The following is a 17,620-nucleotide window of genomic DNA, read 5'->3' as shown; positions in this document are numbered from 1 at the left end:
GGAAGTCATTCCTGCCTGTGGCCATCAAACTTTACAACTCCTCCCTTGGAGGGTCAGACACCCTGAGCCGATAGGTTGGTCCTGGACTTATTTCCTGGCATAATTTACATATTACTATTTAACTATTTGTGGTTTTATTACTATTTAATTATTTATGGTGCAACTGTAATGAAAACCAATGTCCCTCGGGATCAATAAAGTATGACTATGACTGGTATCATCTGCAAATTTACTAACCCACCCATCTACATTTTCATCCAGTTCATTTATATACACATCACAAACAGGAGGGGTCCCAGCACAGAGCCGTGCAGAACTCTAATTACAGACCTCCAGCTCGAATAAGTCCCTTTAGCCACTACCCTCTGTCTCCTATGTGCAAGCCAGTTCTGAATCCAAACAGCCAATTCTCCGCAGCACCCACGCATCTTAATCTTCATGATTAGCCTCCCATGAGGGACTTCGTTAAACACCTTACTAAAAATCCATGCAGATAACATCCACTGCCCTACCTTCATCCATCTCCCTCGTCACAATTGTGTACTGGAAGTGATTTTAAACAATCTTGAATGGTTTAATTAGAGATACAATGCAAAATATGTCCTCCGTTCCTTTGGAGCTGCACCACCCAACAACCCCTGACAACTTCCTAACCTAATCGTGGGACGATTTACAAAGATCAATTCGCCTACAACCGGTAAGAATGCTGGAGGAACTCAGCAGGACAGGCAGCAACCATGGAAAAGAGTAAACTGTCGACGTTTGGGGCCAAGACTCGAGTCCTGATGACGTTTTGGGCCGAGACTCTGTGTGTGTGTGTGTGTTTTCTGTGTGTGTGTGTGTGTTTTCTGTGTGTGTGTGTGTGTGTGTTTTCTGTGTGTGTGTGTGTTTTCTGTGTGTGTGTTTTCTGTGTGTGTGTGTGTGTGTGTGTGTGTGTGTGTGTGTTTTCTGTGTGTGTGTGTGTGTGTGTGTGTGTGTTTTCTGTGTGTGTGTGTGTGTGTGTGTGTGTGTGTGTTTTCTGTGTGTGTGTGTGTGTGTGTGTGTGTGTGTGTGTTTTCTGTGTGTGTGTGTGTGTGTGTGTGTGTGTGTGTGTGTGTTTTCTGTGTGTGTGTGTGTGTGTTTTCTGTGTGTGTGTTTTCTGTGTGTGTGTTTTCTGTGTGTGTGTGTCTGTGTGTGTGTTTTCTGTGTGTGTGTTTTCTGTGTGTGTGTTTTCTGTGTGTGTGTGTGTGTGTGTGTGTGTGTGTGTGTGTGTGTGTGTGTGTTTTCTGTGTGTGTGTGTGTGTGTGTGTGTGTTTTCTGTGTGTGTGTGTGTGTGTGTGTTTTCTGTGTGTGTGTGTGTGTGTGTGTGTGTGTGTGTGTGTGTGTTTTGGATTTCAGCCTCTGCCGATTTTCCCGTGTTTGTGAACCTACTAACCAGTACACCTTTGGAGTGCGGGAGAGAACAAGAGCACCCCGTTGCAAGGACGTGGCTGGGGACGAACCCAAGAGCAGGACACAGGCACGGAGACAGGGTCGTGAGGCGTCAGCGCAGCGGCGAACGTAGAACAGCTATTCAGGAGAATCTTTACACGGAGACAAAGTTTACGTAGATTATCCAGGGATTGGTGCGGAGCCAAAAACTGACAGTACTAAGGAATCAGGAAACGAGGTTTACACACACTAGAATAGACCAATGAACTGGCGAAGCATGACCGTGAGGCCAGGGTTCTTATCCTCAGTTCGCTGATGAAAAGCAGTTGTGCTGTAATTAATGAAAACGGGGAACAATTGGAAATCAGACGAGGGGATTAAGACCTAATCAAGGAAATAATAGCAAGATGGGGCATTGCCGGACGGGACCATGTCACACTCAAAGGAAACCCATACATTCCACGGGGAGAGCGTAACAGAAGACGTCAGGCTGGGACTCCGAACTCCGACAGCCTGAGCTGTAATAGCATCACAGCAGTAGCGTAGTGGTTAGCACAACGCTTTACAGTACAGTTCCCTCTGCTGACTGTGAGGACGTTTGCACGCTCTCCGCAAGGATGCATGGGTTTCCTCCAGGTGCTCCGGTTTCCGCCCACAGTCCAAAGAGATACTGGTTAGTTGGTTCATTGCAAATTGTCCCATAATTAGGCTAGGGTTAAATCAGTTTTCTGGGCAGCACGGCTGGACGGACCTACTCCATGTTGTTTCTCAATAAATAAATAAATAACCGCCACGCAACCGCCGTGAATTGCTGGATCCGTCCAAGGAATGAATTTGTAGCTTGTCCAAGCTCTTCCTATAATTCAGGCGTTTATGTCCCAGCACCATGGAGAGGTCCCACCCACAGAATCCCTCCAACCCTCTCGCTTTTGTCCTGCAGCGGCGAAATCACTCGAGCAGAATAGGGAAATAAAAGGTCGAACTTAATGTTGTTGAAATGTATTCAAAATACAACCTGAAATGCTTTTTCTTTGCAACTATCCACGAAAACAGAGAAGTGCCCCAAAAAATTAATGACAGTTAGATGTTAGAACCCCAAAGTTCCCCCTCCCTCTCGCACGTAAGCGGCAGCAAGTAACAATCTCTCCTCCCCCACCGGCAAAAAAAAAAGCATCGGCACCCGCCACCGAGCTCTCAAGCGTGAGCAAAGCAATAGCAAAGACACAGACTTGCAGTTACCCCAAAGACATCGCGTTTCACCCAGTATACGACATACCACAGGCTCTCTCTCCCTAATAAAGGAGAAGGTGTCTCTGTTTTTCCAGCGAGCAGGGAGACATAACAAACAACTCGCTGGTTTACGATGTTAAAAGTCCGTTACGTCGCTTTTTTCGAGCTCTGTGCCAGAAGATCTCAAAGGTCTCGGGTCTCTAGACACACATCCACAGATATCCCGACTCCCCCGATGACACAGAAAAAGAGACAGCTTTACAGCCCCGAATGAGAACACCAATGTCCAGCAATGGAAAAAAGCCACAAAAGTTAATGGGTGCAGCCCAGTCCATCACAGGAAGAGCCCTCCCCAACACTGAGCGCATTTACAAGGAGTGCTGGCACAAGGAAGCATCGTCCGTAATTAAGGACCCCCACAATACTCTTCTCCATCAGAATAAAGGTACAGGGGCCTTAGGTCCCACACCACAAGTCCCAGGAACCATCCCCATCAGGCTCCTGAACTGTTAATTTCACTCACCTCAACTCTGAACTGCATCTCCTTACTGACTCACTTTCAAGGACTCTTTACAACTCTTGTTCTCAGAATTATTTTTTATTTGTACAGTTTGTCTTTTCCATATTGGTCATGTCAGTCTTGGTCTGTTTGTAGATTTTTTTCCCATAAATGTTATAGTATTGATCTTTTTTCCTGTAAATGTCTGCAAGAAAGTGATCTCAGGGTAGTGCATGGTGCATACTGTATATGTAATTGGATTATAAATTTACTTTGTGGAGAAAGAGAAAGAAATAGAGGGTAAAAGAGAAAGAAAGGGAGGGGAGGAAGAGGCAGGAGGGGAGGGAGAGGCGGGAGGGGAGGGGAGGGGAGGGGAAGGGGAGGGGAGGGGGAGGGGAGGGGAAGGGAGAGGGAGAGACAGAAATGGAGGGGGAGGAAGAGAAAGGGAGGGAGCAGGGTGCAAGAGTATGGGAGGGAGAGAGAATGGGAGGGGGAGAAAAAGGGGGGAAGGGAGGGGGAAAGAGGGGGGAAGAGGGGGGAAGGGAGGGGGAAGGGAGGGGGGAAGGGAGGGGGAAGGGAGGGGGAAAGAGGGGGGAAGGGAGGGGGAGAAAAAGGGAGGGGGAGAGATAGAGATCATGGTGAAGCCTCTTTACTTCAGTCACTTGTGTCAGAGGAATACCAGACAATGGACTCCACCAGACGAGGATGACAACCGTTTCGGGGCCGTTTTCAGGTGCAGGAGTGCGTGGCCTGGTGCTTGAGCAAGGAGGAAGAGCAGGTGAAGGCCTTGGCACAATGTGAGCACTTGTAGGGCCGCTCGCCGGTGTGCACCCGCTGGTGGATGTGCAGGTGGTAGGAACGGCTGAAACGGCGGGTGCAGTAGGGGCAGGCGAAGGGCCGCTCGCCAGTGTGCACCCTCCGGTGTGTCTCCAGCTGCGACGGGTAGTCGAACTGCTTGGCGCATTCCGGACAGGTGAAGGGGCGCCCGGCGCCGTGCGTGGCCCGGTGCGCCTCCAGCTTGCGCATGTACTTGAAGCCGCGGCTGCACTGCGAGCAGACGAAGGGCCCGTGCAGCTCAGCGCGGTGGACGCGGCCGTGGGTGAGCAGGTTGGACGAGCAGGCGAAGCGCCTGGGGCAGGAAGGGCAAGCGAAGGGCCGCTCGCCGGTGTGGACGCGCCGGTGCACCTGCAGGTACGAGGGGCAGGAGAAGCGTTTGGGGCAGGATGGGCAGGCGAAGGGCCGCTCGCCGGTATGGCTGCGCTGGTGCTTCAGCAGGCGGGACGAGCAGGCAAAGGCCTTGCCGCAGGCCGGGCACCCGAAGGGCCGCTCGCCCGTGTGGGCCCTCTCGTGAGCCCGCAGGTGGGAGCGGCTGGCGAAGGCCTTGCTGCAGGCCAGGCAACGGAAGGGCCGGAGGGGCTCCCCATCCCCTTCCAGTTCCACCTCCACCTCAGCCCCCTCTGGGCTGGTGTCAGGGCCCGGGAGGGGAGGCAGTTCAGGAAGGACCACCTTCGCCCCGCCGCTGTGGATCCGCCGATGGGTCCGCAGGTTGGACAACTGGCTGAAGGCTCGGCCGCACTCGGGACAGGCGAAGGGCCGCTCGCCCGTGTGGCTGCGCCGGTGGATCTCCAGGGAGGACGGCCGGTGGAAGGTCTTGCCGCAGTCGGTGCAGCGGTAGGCCCGCTCCTCACTGGGCTCCGGGTGCCCTTCGTCCGAGCTCCTGGCCGGTGCTCCCTCCATCCCTGGCGACCTGCGGGCAGGGGAGCGGGACATTGGTTATTCGGAGAGGGAAAATCAGAATTCCCCACTCCCATTACATCAATCCCAACATGCCCCCCCCGCAAAATCCGTGGGATCCAATCTTCGTCCCTCAGTACGGTCCTTCCCACAGCACAATACTTCCTCAGTATGTCCCCTCCCAAGGCTCCTGAACCAGCGTGGGTAACTTCACTCAGAGCTCACTGAGGACAGAACGTTCTGCCTCAGAGAGGAGATTGTCACAGGGGATCATGGATGAGAGTTGGGATCAGTCGGGGGGGGGGAAGAGGGTTGTTTGTGTCTGAGGAGGAGGATGGTATGGGGTGCTCAGGGATGGTGGGGTGAGAGGAAGATGGAGTCTCCGAGGACCCAAGAGCTGGCGGTGGGATCTGAGAGAGGCGGGATTGCGGAGTGGTGGTGGGGGAAGCGGAGACGGGGGTTCCAGCGGCAGCGCTTGAAGACCCGGCCTGGAGGTCAAGTCTGGAGTCGGAGTTGGAGGTTGCACAATCGGCACTTTGGAGATATCCGAGGTCGTTGGATGGCGGTGGAGTCTGGGTTTAGAAGCTGCTCTGGATCGTTAGAGCCATTGAGGTCGACAGCAGGGTTCACAGTCTGGAGACGTCCGGGCGTGTCAAGCATCTACACAGAGCTTGGAAGACCGCTGCGCCAAGCACCTGCACTCCATCTACCACAAAAAGCGGGATCTCCTTTTTTAATTCCACGTCCCATTCCCATTCCAATATGTCTATCCACGGCCTCCTCCACTATCGTGATGAGGTCACACTTGGGCTGGAGGAACAACACCTTGTATTCCATCTGGGTAGCCACCAACCTGATGGCATGAACATCGATTTCTCAAATTTCTAGTAATGGCACCCCCCTTCACCATTCCCCTTTTCCCTCTCTCACTTTATCCTCTCGCCCTCCCATCACCTCTCTCTGGTGCTGCTCCCTCTTCTCTTTCTTCCATGGCCTTCTGTCTCTTTCACAAACTTCCCAGCTCTTTACTTCATCCCTCCCACTCCAGGTTTCATCTATCACCTTGTGTTTCTCTGTCTCCGCACACCCCCCCCCCCATCTTTTAAATCTACTCCTCAGCTTTTCTTCTCCAGTCCAGCCGAAGGGTTTTGGCCTGAAATGTTGACTGTACTCTTTCCTAGATGCTGCCTGGCCTGCTGAGTTTCTCCAGCATTTTGTGTGTACAACACACAAACATCTTCTCGCCAATACTGAATGCACCATTTAAACGATCACGTTTAGTTTGTGAACCTCTGGGGTGATGCCTTCTACCAAAGCTATTTGGAGTCAATCAATGAGATAAAATTAAAGGTGTGGGGTGTGGACAGCTTGCAATCATTGAGGGAACAATGAATTCAAATTGTATCAAGACATTTTACAGGAGGATGTCAATGTAGCAGACCGTCACCTGAAGCTTAACAGAAGTTGCATGATGCAACAAGACAATGATCCAAAACACAAGAGTCAATCAACAACAGAATGGCTTAAAAAGAAGACATTTCGTGTTTTGGAATGGCCAAGTCAGAGTCCAGATCTTAACCCAATTGAGATGTTGTGACATGACCTGAAGAGGGCTGTTCATGGAAGAAATATTGATGAACTGAAAGAGTTTTGTATGGAGGAATGGTCTAAAATTCCTCCTTGCCACTGTGCAAGTCTGATCAGCAGCTACAGGAAACGTTAGGTGGAGGTTATTGCTGCTAAAGGAGGTTCTACTAGTTATTAAATACACGGGTTCACATACTTTTTCCAGCCTGGACTGTGAATGATTTAACAATGTGTTCAATAAAGACACGAAAAGTACAATTGTTTGTGTGTTATTAGTTTAGGCAGATTATGTTTGTCTATTATCGTGAAGATCAGACCACATTTTATGAGTAATTAATGCAGAAAACCAGGTAACTACAAAGGGTTCACAAACTTTATAAACTTCAGAAACTTTATAATATATATCAGCCGCAAAGCAACAAATTTCATAACATATGCCAGTGATATTAAACTTGATTTTGTCTCTGTGCTCTGGTGTCCTCCCAGAATCAAAAGACGTACTGGTTAGTAGGTTAATTAGCCATTGTAAATTGCCCTGTGATCAGGCTATGGTTAAATAGGTAGGTTATTGGGCAGAGTGGCTCTTTGGGCTGGAAGGACCTCTTCCAAGCTGTATTCCTGAATAAATAAATAGGGAAAACTTCCCTGAGAAACACCGATTTCCCAAGACTTGCACAGCCCAACCTGTCAATACCCGCCTGAGCTCCCATTTGGCCGTACCTGACCTATATCCCTCAAAACCTTTCCCATCCATGTCCCTGTCTACTTAAACTCTGTAATTGTACCCATCTCTGGCAGCTCATTCCATATCCCCACCACCATCTGGGTGGAAAAAGTTGACCTTTAGATCTCTCCCCTTGAACTTCAAACCTCAAGTTTTAGTCTCCTCTACCCTGGGGATAAGAAACTGTGATCATACACCTTCTCTCATCCCATGTGCTTTTAAAATCTCTATAGGGTCATCCCTCAGTCTCCTTCATTCTGGGGAAAACTGTCCCAGCCTGTCCAGCCTCTCCTTGTAACTCAAACCCTCCAGTGCCGGGAACATCCTGGTGAATCTTTCCTGCCCCCTCTCCAGCTTAATGACATCCTTCCTATAGCTGGGTGACCAGAACTGCACACAATACCGAGTGCAGCCTCACTGATGTCTTGTACAGCTGTAACGGGACATCCCAACTCCTGTACTCTGTGCCCTGACCCATGAAGGCCAACGTGCCAGACACCTTCCTCACCACCCTGTCTGCCTGTGACGCCAGAGAAAATTACAGTACAAACGGGAACTATTCAGTCCCTTTATCTCTACTACCCTTCCGTAAAACAATTCTCCTGCTCTTTTCAACATAGCCCATGGTATTACAAGGATGGACTGAGCATTGGCTGATTGGCGGGAGGCAAAGCGTGGGAATAAAGGGGGCCTTTTCCAGTCGGCTGCCGGTGACCAATGGTGTTCAGTGGGTGTCAGTGTTGGGATTGCTTTTTTATGTTGTATGCCAATGATTTGGATGATGGAATTGATGGCTTTGTGGCCAAGGTTTGCAAGTGATACGAAGATGGGTGGGGGCACAGGTAGTGTTGAGGAAGCAGAAGGTCTTGCACAGATTAGAATGGAAAAATGAAGTGACAGGTGGAATAGTGTCAGGTGTATGGTCATGCATTTTAGTAGAAGGAATAAAAGTTTAGACTATATTCTAAACGGGGAAAATATTTAAAGATCCAAGTTGCAAAGGGACTTGGGAGTCCTTGTGTAGGATTCCCTAAAGGTCAACTTGCAGGTTGAATCAGTGGTGAAGAAGGCAAATGCAATGTTTGCATTAATTTTGAGAGGACCAGAATATAAAAGCAAAGATGTAATGCTGAGGCTTTATAAGGCACTGGTGAGGTCTCATTTGTAGTATTGTGAGCAGTTTTGGCCTCTTTATTTAAGAAAGGATATGCTGACATTGGAGAAGATTCAGAGGAGGTTCACGAGAATGATTCCAGGAATGAAATGGTTAACATACGGAGAAGTGTATGATGGCTCTTAGCCTTTACTCGCTGGTTTAGGAGAATAGGGTAGGGGGAATTAAAATCACATTGAAATCTATTAAATATTGAAAGGCCTAGATAAGAGCAGACCTGGAGAGGATGTTTCCTATCGTGGGGTAGTCTAGGATCAGAACGCACAGCCCTAGAATCGAGTGCCGTCCACTCAGAACAGAAGTGAGGAGGAATTTCTTTAGCCAGGTGAGGATGAATCTGTTGAATTCATTGCCAGAGACTGTTGTGGAGGTCCTGTCATTGGGTATATTTAAAAACAGAGGTTGATAGGTTCTTGATTAGTTAGGGAGTCAAAGATTACGGGGAGAAGGCAGGAGAATGGGTTTGAGAGAGATAATAATACAGCCATGAGGAAATGGCAGCAGCAGACTCGACGGGCCGAATGGCCTGACTCTTTTCCTAGGTCGTACGATAGAACCTGCTCTCCAGTGCTGAGAGGCCTGCGCCAAACGACGGGAGAGGAGGCAATTGGGCGGGGTTTGAGAGAGTGGCGACTAAACAGATCAGACCAGAATGGTCCTGGTTAACGCACCACAGGTGAATTGCTAGGTTTCTCAGCGAGAGATGTATCTACGAAGCTGTGCAACATTTGCAGGAGGACTCACAGCGTTGGTGCAGATAAAGCTTCCGACGATAAACCAGACGAGGACCGAGAGAGAGGCTGCTGGAATGAAGCGGCTATAGTCGGATAGCTGCAGATTGAAGGCTGCCTTATGGAACCAGGCTGACCGGCAGTGCGGCTCGAGTCTGACGCCTGTGCCGCCGCCTCCACCGGCCTGCTGGGGCTTCTGCTGATGCTGCCGGACTGAGCTCCAGCCACCACCGTTTCCACTGCGCGTTCTTGCTGCTGGGGGTGCTGGAGCTGCTGGTGGTGAGGCCGAGCCGTATGCTAAAAGCACCTGGTCAACCCGGGTGTTTCTGCTTGTGGTCTATTTGCCAGGGCTCCGCAGCCGCCGCTGGTGTGGCCGAACGCTGCTCGTACAGCCAGGGAGACTCCCGTAGCTGCTAATGGTGTGGTTGTGGGCTGCTGGTCCAACGGTGCTGGTTAAGGGCCAAGACTCGAGCGGGTGCTGCTGCTGGTGTCAGGTGTTTCTGCTGCTGCAGCTGGGCGGCCTTCTGGCCATGACTCCCGCGGCTGGAGGAGGTAAGCTCCAAAAGCTACCGGAGAAGCCGAGGGATGCTGCTGGTCACCGGTGGAGCAGGCCGCTGGCCACGGCGTTGCCGATGGGGCTGCTGGTCCACGAGCTGCTGCCCGGTAGAGCAGGGGCAGGTGGTGAGAGCGCTCAAGGTGTTGCTGGGCAGCTGCACGAAGAGCAGGACGCCTGCTGGTTTACTCGTGCTGAGATGCTGCTGGGGATCTGGAGTGGGTGCTGGGTCAGCCGGGAGGACGGACGCTGTAGCGTTGTTGGCGTTCAGGCTGCTGTATCACGAACTGGAACTGCTGTGGTGCAGGGGCTGTAAGAACTGAGAATACTGCTAAGAGAACACTGAAGTGCTACTGGAGCTGCTGGAACTGCACGGACTGTGCTTCCGAGGACGGTCGAAAAGGGCTCACACTTTTCCTCCCCCAGCAATCCGGGTTTGGACCCAGACAAAGGAAGCCGCGCTCGTCGCCGACCTCCCGCCGGCGTCTATTGGCTGGCGCTGCAGCGCTTCCGGGTAAACTCTGCCTCGCGATTGGTGGATGTTAACGCGGCTGACAGTTTCATCAGCTGACAGTACCGGAGTGGTGGACCGTGGAGAGGGAGGGGGCGGGTGGGGTGGAGGAGAGGGAGGGGAAGGGGGTTGGAGAGGGAGGGAAAAGGGGAGGGATGGGATGATAGGGGGTCAGAATAAAATGGGATGGATCAGAATGTTGGACAATATCTAGTAACATGAGGAAACGAAATGAAGCAGCAGAGATGTGGTTTTTGAGGAGGACGAAACGAATATCTAACGAGGATGTCATGAACAGAGCAAGCACAAAAAGAGAAATAATGTATGAGATCATGAAAAGGCAACGTAACTTCATTGGACATGTGATTAGGAAAGAGGAGTTAGAATGCACGGTAATTATGGGAAAGATTGAAGGGAAGAAAGCGAGAGGAAGGCAACGACAAATAATGGTGGAGACAGCAGCCAGAGAACTGGAAATGAATACCAATGAATTGATCCACTTGACCCGAAACAGGGGTGTGTGGGCCATGGCACTCAAAGCTCAAACTGGGCACGGCACCTGATGATGATGATGATGGAGGCAGAAGGCGGGTGGAGAGGGAAGGGAAGTTGGGTGGGGGTGGAGGGGGAAGGGGCGTGGTGGAGGGGGAAGGAGGGTGGCGAGGGATTGGAAAAGGGAGGGATAGGCTGAAAGGGGGAGGGGAACAGGGCCGAGATGGGATGAAAGAGGGGAGGGGTAGATGGTGGGAATGGTGGAAGAGAAAGGGAATGGTAGGAGGAGAACGGGAGAGGAGAGAGTGCGAGGGTGGAGAGGGCAAGGTAAGAGGATGAAGGAAGGGATGGTGGGGAAGAGGGGAGGGATGAGAGAAAGGGAGAGGGGCGTGAGGGCGAGAGGTGATCATGGAGCGAGAGGGCAGATGGGTGGGTTTGATTGTGGGAAGAGAGGGATGGGTGGGGGTGAAAAGGGCAGCAATGGGAGAGGAAAGAGGAGATATAGGAGAGGAAGTGGGCGAGGGGGAGGTGGAAGGAGGACAGGGGAGAGTGAGTGGTGGGGTAAGATGGGAGGAGGGAATTGTGCAAGAGGTAAGAGTTGGAAGGAGTAGGAAGGCAGAGGGGGAGAGGTGGGAAGGGACATGGGAGAGGTTGAAGGTGTGAGAATGGGTAGAGGGAGAGGAGGAAGAGGCAGATCAGAAGGAGTAGGGGGAAGTTTGGGGAAGGGGATTGAGGAGTGGGGAAGCATGAAGTGGAGGGAGACTGAGGGGTACGAGAGAGAAGGGGAAGGGATAGATGTAGGTGGAGGTGAGCATGGGGTTAGAGGGAGGGAGAGGAACGGGGAATTCTGCAAATGCTGGAAACCCAGAGCAGTGCACTCAGAATGGCGGAAGAACTCAGTGTGGCACAATATCCAGGTGGGACGTAGTTTCCATCCGAGGCCCTTCATCAGGACTGGAAAGGAAGTGATAAAGGCTCAGAATGAAAGGAGTGTGTGGTGGGGGGAGGAACAAAATTGGCAGGTGGGAGGCAGATGACAGGAGCATGTGGGACGGGAGATGTGAGAAGCAGGGAGGTGATTGGCAGACGAGGTAAAGGGCTGAAGAAGATGGAGAGTAAACCGTGGGAGATAGGGAAGGAGGGAGGGACTCCAGAGGGAGGAAGTTGAAGGTGAGGGGCAGTTTGTGAGGGCAAGACATAGGAAAGAGAGGAGACAATGGAGCCACAGGGATAGGGGAAAACAGCTGGATAGGAAAGAGGTTGCCAGATTTTGGGGAAATCAATATTGACACCCTCAGGTTGGCAATGACCAAAGTGTTCTGTAATGGTCCAGATTTCCAAAATCTGCTGCATCTCTTGTGTCTCTGGCAGAAGACAATCGCCTTTTCCCTATAGTGTTTCAGCTGCACGGGACGTCGGTGAGGCCACACTTGGTGTACTATGTGGAGTTGAGATCGGCCAGCGATAGGAAGCTTGTCATTAAGCCAGAGAGGGGGCAGGAAAGATTCACCAGGATGTTCCCGGGACTGGAGGGATTGAGTTATAAGGAGAGGCAGGACAGGCAGGGACTGTTTTCCCTGGAGAGGAGGAGGCTGAGAGGTGACCATATAGAGGTTTATAAAACCATGAAGGGCAAGGATAAAGTGGGTGGTCACAATATTTTCCCCAGGATGAGGGGTGAGTTTTTCACCTAAAGGTTGGTGGGGTTATTGAGCAAGCTGCCAGGGGAAGTTATGGGTTTGGGTACAATTACAATGTTTGCAAGAGACATGGAAAGGTTCAGAGGGATATGGGCCAAACTAGCTCTGGCTGTCAGCATGGTCAAGTTGGGTCGACGAGCCTGTGGTGTATGACTAACTCTACACTGTTCCCAATTCACTATCCGCCATCCCGCCACCTCCCACCACAACTCCTCCCAGATTCTCTCACAATGGGTATGAGGATGACCCTGGGGATGAAAGGGTTAACTTACGAGGAGCGTTTGATATCTCTGGACCTCACTGGAGTCCAGAAGGAAGGGGATGTGGTGGAAGATCCAACTGAAACCTACCAGATGCTGAAAAAGTGTGTGTATCCAATAGTGGAAGAATTTAGGACCAGAGGGCACAGCCTCAGAATAGAAAGTCGTCCCTTTAGAACAGAAATGAAGAGGAATTTCTATATCCGGAGGATGGTAACTCTGTGGAATTCATTGCCACAGCCGGCTGTAGAGGCCAAGTCACCGGGTATATTTAAAGCAGAGGTTGATAGCTTGTTGATTAGTGAGGGCGTCAAAAGTTATGGGGAGAAGGCAGGATAATGAGAGGGTTAATAAATCAGCCATGGTGGAATGGCTGAACAGACTCGATGGGCCGAAGGGCATATTCTGCTCCTTTGTTCCCTGGTCTTGTAGGCAACTAGCCTACCAAACCCCACTTCATTGGGACGTGTGAAAAACCCACAGGGTCACAGGGAGAACGTGCAGACTCCACGCACACAGGGAGGCGAGTGTCGAGATCAAACGGGTCTCTGTCTCTGGGAAGCCGTGGTTTTACACCATGCTGTCTGATTAATATTATTATTCAAAGAGAGAGGATACCTACGCCCGGTGTTCAAATTCAGACAGAACTATTTCCAACTGAAGCCACCGTGGCCCAGAGATCTTTTGTATTCAGGCTGGGGATCTCCCCCGGCTTTGCTCCACCCTTCCCTCCCTCAACAGTCCAAACAAATATCATCCATCTCACAAGAACTGTGGCTAAAGACAATTCACACACATCTACAGATTTACCACTGACACCGCTGTTGTTGGCATACTCCTATAGATGTGTAGTGGAGAGTGTATTGACTGGCCACATCACGGCCTGGTATGGAAACACCAATACCATTGAAAGGAAAATCCCGCAAAAGGTAGTGGATTCAGCCCAGTACATCATGGGTAAAGCCCTCCCAATCATTGAACACATCTACATGAAACCTTGTTGCAGGAAAGCAGCATCCATCATCAAAGATCCTCACCACCCAGGCCATACACTTTTCTCACTGTTGCCATTAGGTAGAAGGTACAGGAGCCTCAGGACTCACATCACCAGGGTCAGGAACAGTTAGTACCCCTCAACCATCAGCAACTTGAATGAAAGGGGACAACTACACTCACTTGCCCATCCATTGAAATGTTCCCACGACAAATGATCTCACTTTAAGGACACTTTATCTCATGTTATTTATTTATATTTGCATTTGCACAGTTCGTTGTCTTCTGTACACTGGTTGATCTTTCATTGATCCTGTTATAGATTTTCTGAGTATGCCCACAGAGAATTAATCTCAGGGTTGTACATGGTGATATGTATGTACTCAGATCATACACTTCACTTTTGAACTTTGAATTCTGTATCATGGCGACGACCAGGAGACATGCTGTCAGCCAGTCGAGGTGAGTCATAACAACATTGTGTCAGCAAGACAAGGACTTGATTGTGGACTTCAGGAAGAGGAAGTCGGGAGAGCACACACCAGTTCTCATTGAGGGGTCAGCGGTGGCAAGAGTCAACATTTCATAGAATCTATCCTGAGCCCACTCATGAAGAAGTTCAACTTCACTGGGAGTTTGAGATTTGATATTGTCACCAAACACTCGCAAATTTCTGCAGATGTAGAGAGCATTCCGACTGGTTGTATCACCATCTGGTACGGAGGCTTCAAAGTGCGGGATCAAAAGAGGGTGCAGAGGGCCGTAGGCTCAGCCAGGTCCATTACAGGTATAAGCCTTCCCACCATTGCATTGAGGTGGCATACATCACCAAAGACCCTCACCATCCAGACATGCCCTCTTCCCATTATTACCATCAGGAAGAAGGTACTGGAGTCTTAAAACTCACACTGAATGTTTCAGGAACAAGTTCTCTCTCTCTGCCATCAGATTTCCAAACAATTAAGCACCCATGAACATTATCTATTTATTAACTCCTCTGCCCCCTTCTTTGCCCACTCTGGCCTCTTAACTCTTCTCATCCTTCTATCACCTCCCACTGGGTCATCCCCTCTCTTATCAGATTCCTTCTTCTGTAATCCTTTATCTTTCCAACCCTCCTGGCTTCACCGATCAGTTTCTAGCTATCCTCCTCCCTCCCCCACCTTTAATTCTGGCATCTTTCCATTTCCTTTCCCGTGCTGAAGAAGGGTCTTGACCCGAAACGTCGACTGTTTATTCATTTCTGTGGATGCTGCCTGACCTTCTGAGTTCTCCCAGCATTTTGCGTTTGTTACGTATTTATTTGGCACTGTTTTGTAAAGTTATAGTAATTTTGCCTTCACACAGTGCTGCAGCCATAGTAAAACAAATTTCACATCATCTAAGTCAGTGATGAAAACTAATTCTGAAGAATATAAGATAAGTTCATAGCATATAGGGTAGTACAGCAGGGGAACAGGGTCTTCAGTCCAAAAGGTCTTGCTAAATTATTTAAAAGAGTTTATTTATTTAGAGATACAGTGCAAAGAGCCACACCGCCGAACAACCCACCTATTTAACCCTAACCTAACCATAGAACAATTTACATTGACTAATTAACCGACTAACTGGTGTGTCTTTGGAAAGTGGGAGGAAACTGGAGCACCCGGAGGAAACCCATGCGCACATGGGAAGATCGTGCAAGCTTTCTTATAGAGTACACAGGGATTGAACTCTGAACCCTGAGCTGTAATAGTGTCGCGCTAACCAGTACGCTACCACGGCGACCCAGTTATCAAGTTCCTGAATAAATTGTCACATGCCATATGGTCTCGCCCTATTGGGGGTATTCTCTTAGTGTACCTTCTCTGCTGATGAAACAAACCGGTTTCCCTTCTTTTCCTATCTAGCACCATAATGTTGAACCAATTCTCTCTCTGTAGCCACTAAATAATCTGCTGAGTGTTTTCAGCACACCCAGATTTTATTTCAGAATTCTAGCATCTGCGAGGCATTACTGGAACATGCGCCACCTTCTCTTTCCCGCTCACCCTCTGCTCCCTTGGGTTTGGGCACCAACTCTGTTCTCACGACCAGATCCCGTGTACATCACTAATTTCACCCTTCCACTCCTCTCTCCCCTCTCTACCCCCCCCCCCCAGGACAGCTCTGTGATGCACAGCACAGAAGATCCTTCAGTCCCAACTTATCCAGGCCGACCAAGTGGCCAGATTTCCCAAACCAGAACTGTGCTGTCTGCCCCGTAACAGAAGCTGAATTGTTAACATAGATGCCATCGCTCTTCATACCTCAAATTTGGCACGCCGACCCTCATCCCCATCAAGTCACCGGGTACAGAAGTTGGGACTAGATGCGGAGACCTGTGCTGTAATACTCTATAACTCTTTGACTCCATGACTCCAAGATGTTTGGCACGCTGGCCTCTATCAGTCACGGCATTAAGTACAGGAGTTGGGAGGTTAGGTTGCAGTTGTACAAGACATTGGTTAAGCCCCACCTGGAGTACTGTGTCTGGTTTTGGTCGCCCCGCTATAGGAAAGACGCCGTTTAACTAGGAGTGCAGAGATGTACGAGGATGGTGCTGGCACTAGAGGGACTGAGTTGTAGGGAGAGGCTGGGCAATTTGGGACTTTTTACATTGGAAAGGAGACTAAGGGTTGATATTTGGAGGGATGGATCAAATCACGAGGGCTGTAGATAAGGAGAACGGGGTCAGGGAATCAAAAGGGCACAGGTTTACAGGGAGCGGGGAAAGATTTATTAAGTGACCTGAGGGGGCAACTTCTTCACACAGAACAAGGAAGAAGCTGCCAGAGGAAGTTGTTGAGGCAGGTACAGTTAAAAGACAATTGGACAGGTACATGGATAGGAAATGCTTAGTGGAGTACCGGCCAAACACAGGCCAATGGGAATGAGTTATGGAGGCGTTTCTGCCTGGTCAAGTTGAACAGAGGGGCCTGTTTAAATTCTGTATTACCCCACAAAACACACATTTAATTCACGTTGTTTCAGGGCAGTAGCTTAGCAGTTATCATAACACTATTACACCAGGTTCATTCTCCTCCACATTCCAAAGATGTACGGGATTAGTAGGTTAATTCATCACATGGGTGTAATTGGGTGGAGCAGACTCATTGGGCTGGAAGGCATTGTTACCATGTTGAGGAATTGAGGATATAAAAAATAAATCATTTTGAACCTATGTAACCTCTGGCTAAAAGAATAATTGGGACCGAACAGGAATTTTTGAACTGAAGTAAATTCTTGTCTTCAGCAGTTAGCAAAAAAAACCCAGCTTATACCAGTTCTCTCTTAATTTGCAGAGAGACATTGAGAATTTGATAAATTCTACATTGTATCCTCGTTTGAGTAGGGAGGGAGGAGGACTCACCAATAAGGACAGGAATGAATATCCATCTGTAATTAAGTCAGGGTCTAGCAAAAGGAATAACTGATAAGGACTGGACAGCACATCCATCTGTAATTAAACCTTGATTTAGCAGACTCTCTTATCTGTAACTAAGTTTTGCACCAACAGATTTGCTGGGCGTACCAGTTCAACTGACATCTTGCAACAGTAATGTATGGGACTTATTATGTATAAATATACGGCTGTAACCTGACTAAGTGAGCCCACTTGTCGGATAGTGGCAGTACTTATGTGCCTTTCCTTCAACAACTGGGTCTCAAACTCTTGAAGGAGGGTGCGCAATAAACTGTTGTAACTATAAGAAGCTGGTCTCCCGAGTTTTATTCTGATTTGATTTTAACAGTGTTATATCTCAAAATAAATACATTGCACACTGTATTATAATATCTCCCAGTCAATCAGTTTTAGGAACTGGGATTCTGGTGAATGTGAAAATCATTACCCAGTTAACCAGGAACTCCCAGTGGCTGATTATCAGTTAGTTATAGAGCACCACAGCCCAGATATGGGCCATTTGGCCTATCTAGCCCAAGCCGATCTGATCCTCCGCCGAAATCTACCTGCACTCAGGCAATATGTGACCAAACGCCTT

At 49.5% G+C, this 17,620-nt stretch overlaps 1 protein-coding gene across 1 annotated transcript; it reads right to left on the bottom strand.

The window, feature by feature from the left end:
- Positions 1–3,230: 3,230 nt before the first annotated feature.
- LOC140190221 (uncharacterized) lies at positions 3,231–10,078 on the bottom strand. The gene is made up of 2 exons (XM_072246775.1): positions 9,103–10,078; positions 3,231–4,886 (listed from the first exon to the last, which is right to left on the bottom strand). The coding sequence occupies exon 2, from the start codon at positions 4,874–4,876 to the stop codon at positions 3,869–3,871; it is 1,008 nt and encodes a 335-aa protein (XP_072102876.1). The 5' UTR covers positions 4,877–4,886; positions 9,103–10,078; the 3' UTR covers positions 3,231–3,868.
- Between the last annotated feature and the right edge of the window lie 7,542 nt (positions 10,079–17,620).

Source organism: Mobula birostris, chromosome 29 (assembly GCF_030028105.1).
Source record: "Mobula birostris isolate sMobBir1 chromosome 29, sMobBir1.hap1, whole genome shotgun sequence".
NCBI lineage: Eukaryota > Metazoa > Chordata > Chondrichthyes > Myliobatiformes > Myliobatidae > Mobula > Mobula birostris.
This window is presented reverse-complemented; position numbering and strand designations above follow the sequence as displayed.

Excerpts from the sequence above, each read along its gene's own strand:
- LOC140190221 (XM_072246775.1), bottom strand. The coding sequence starts at position 4,876 with ATGGAGGGAGCACCGGCCAGGAGCTCGGACGAAGGGCACCCGGAGCCC.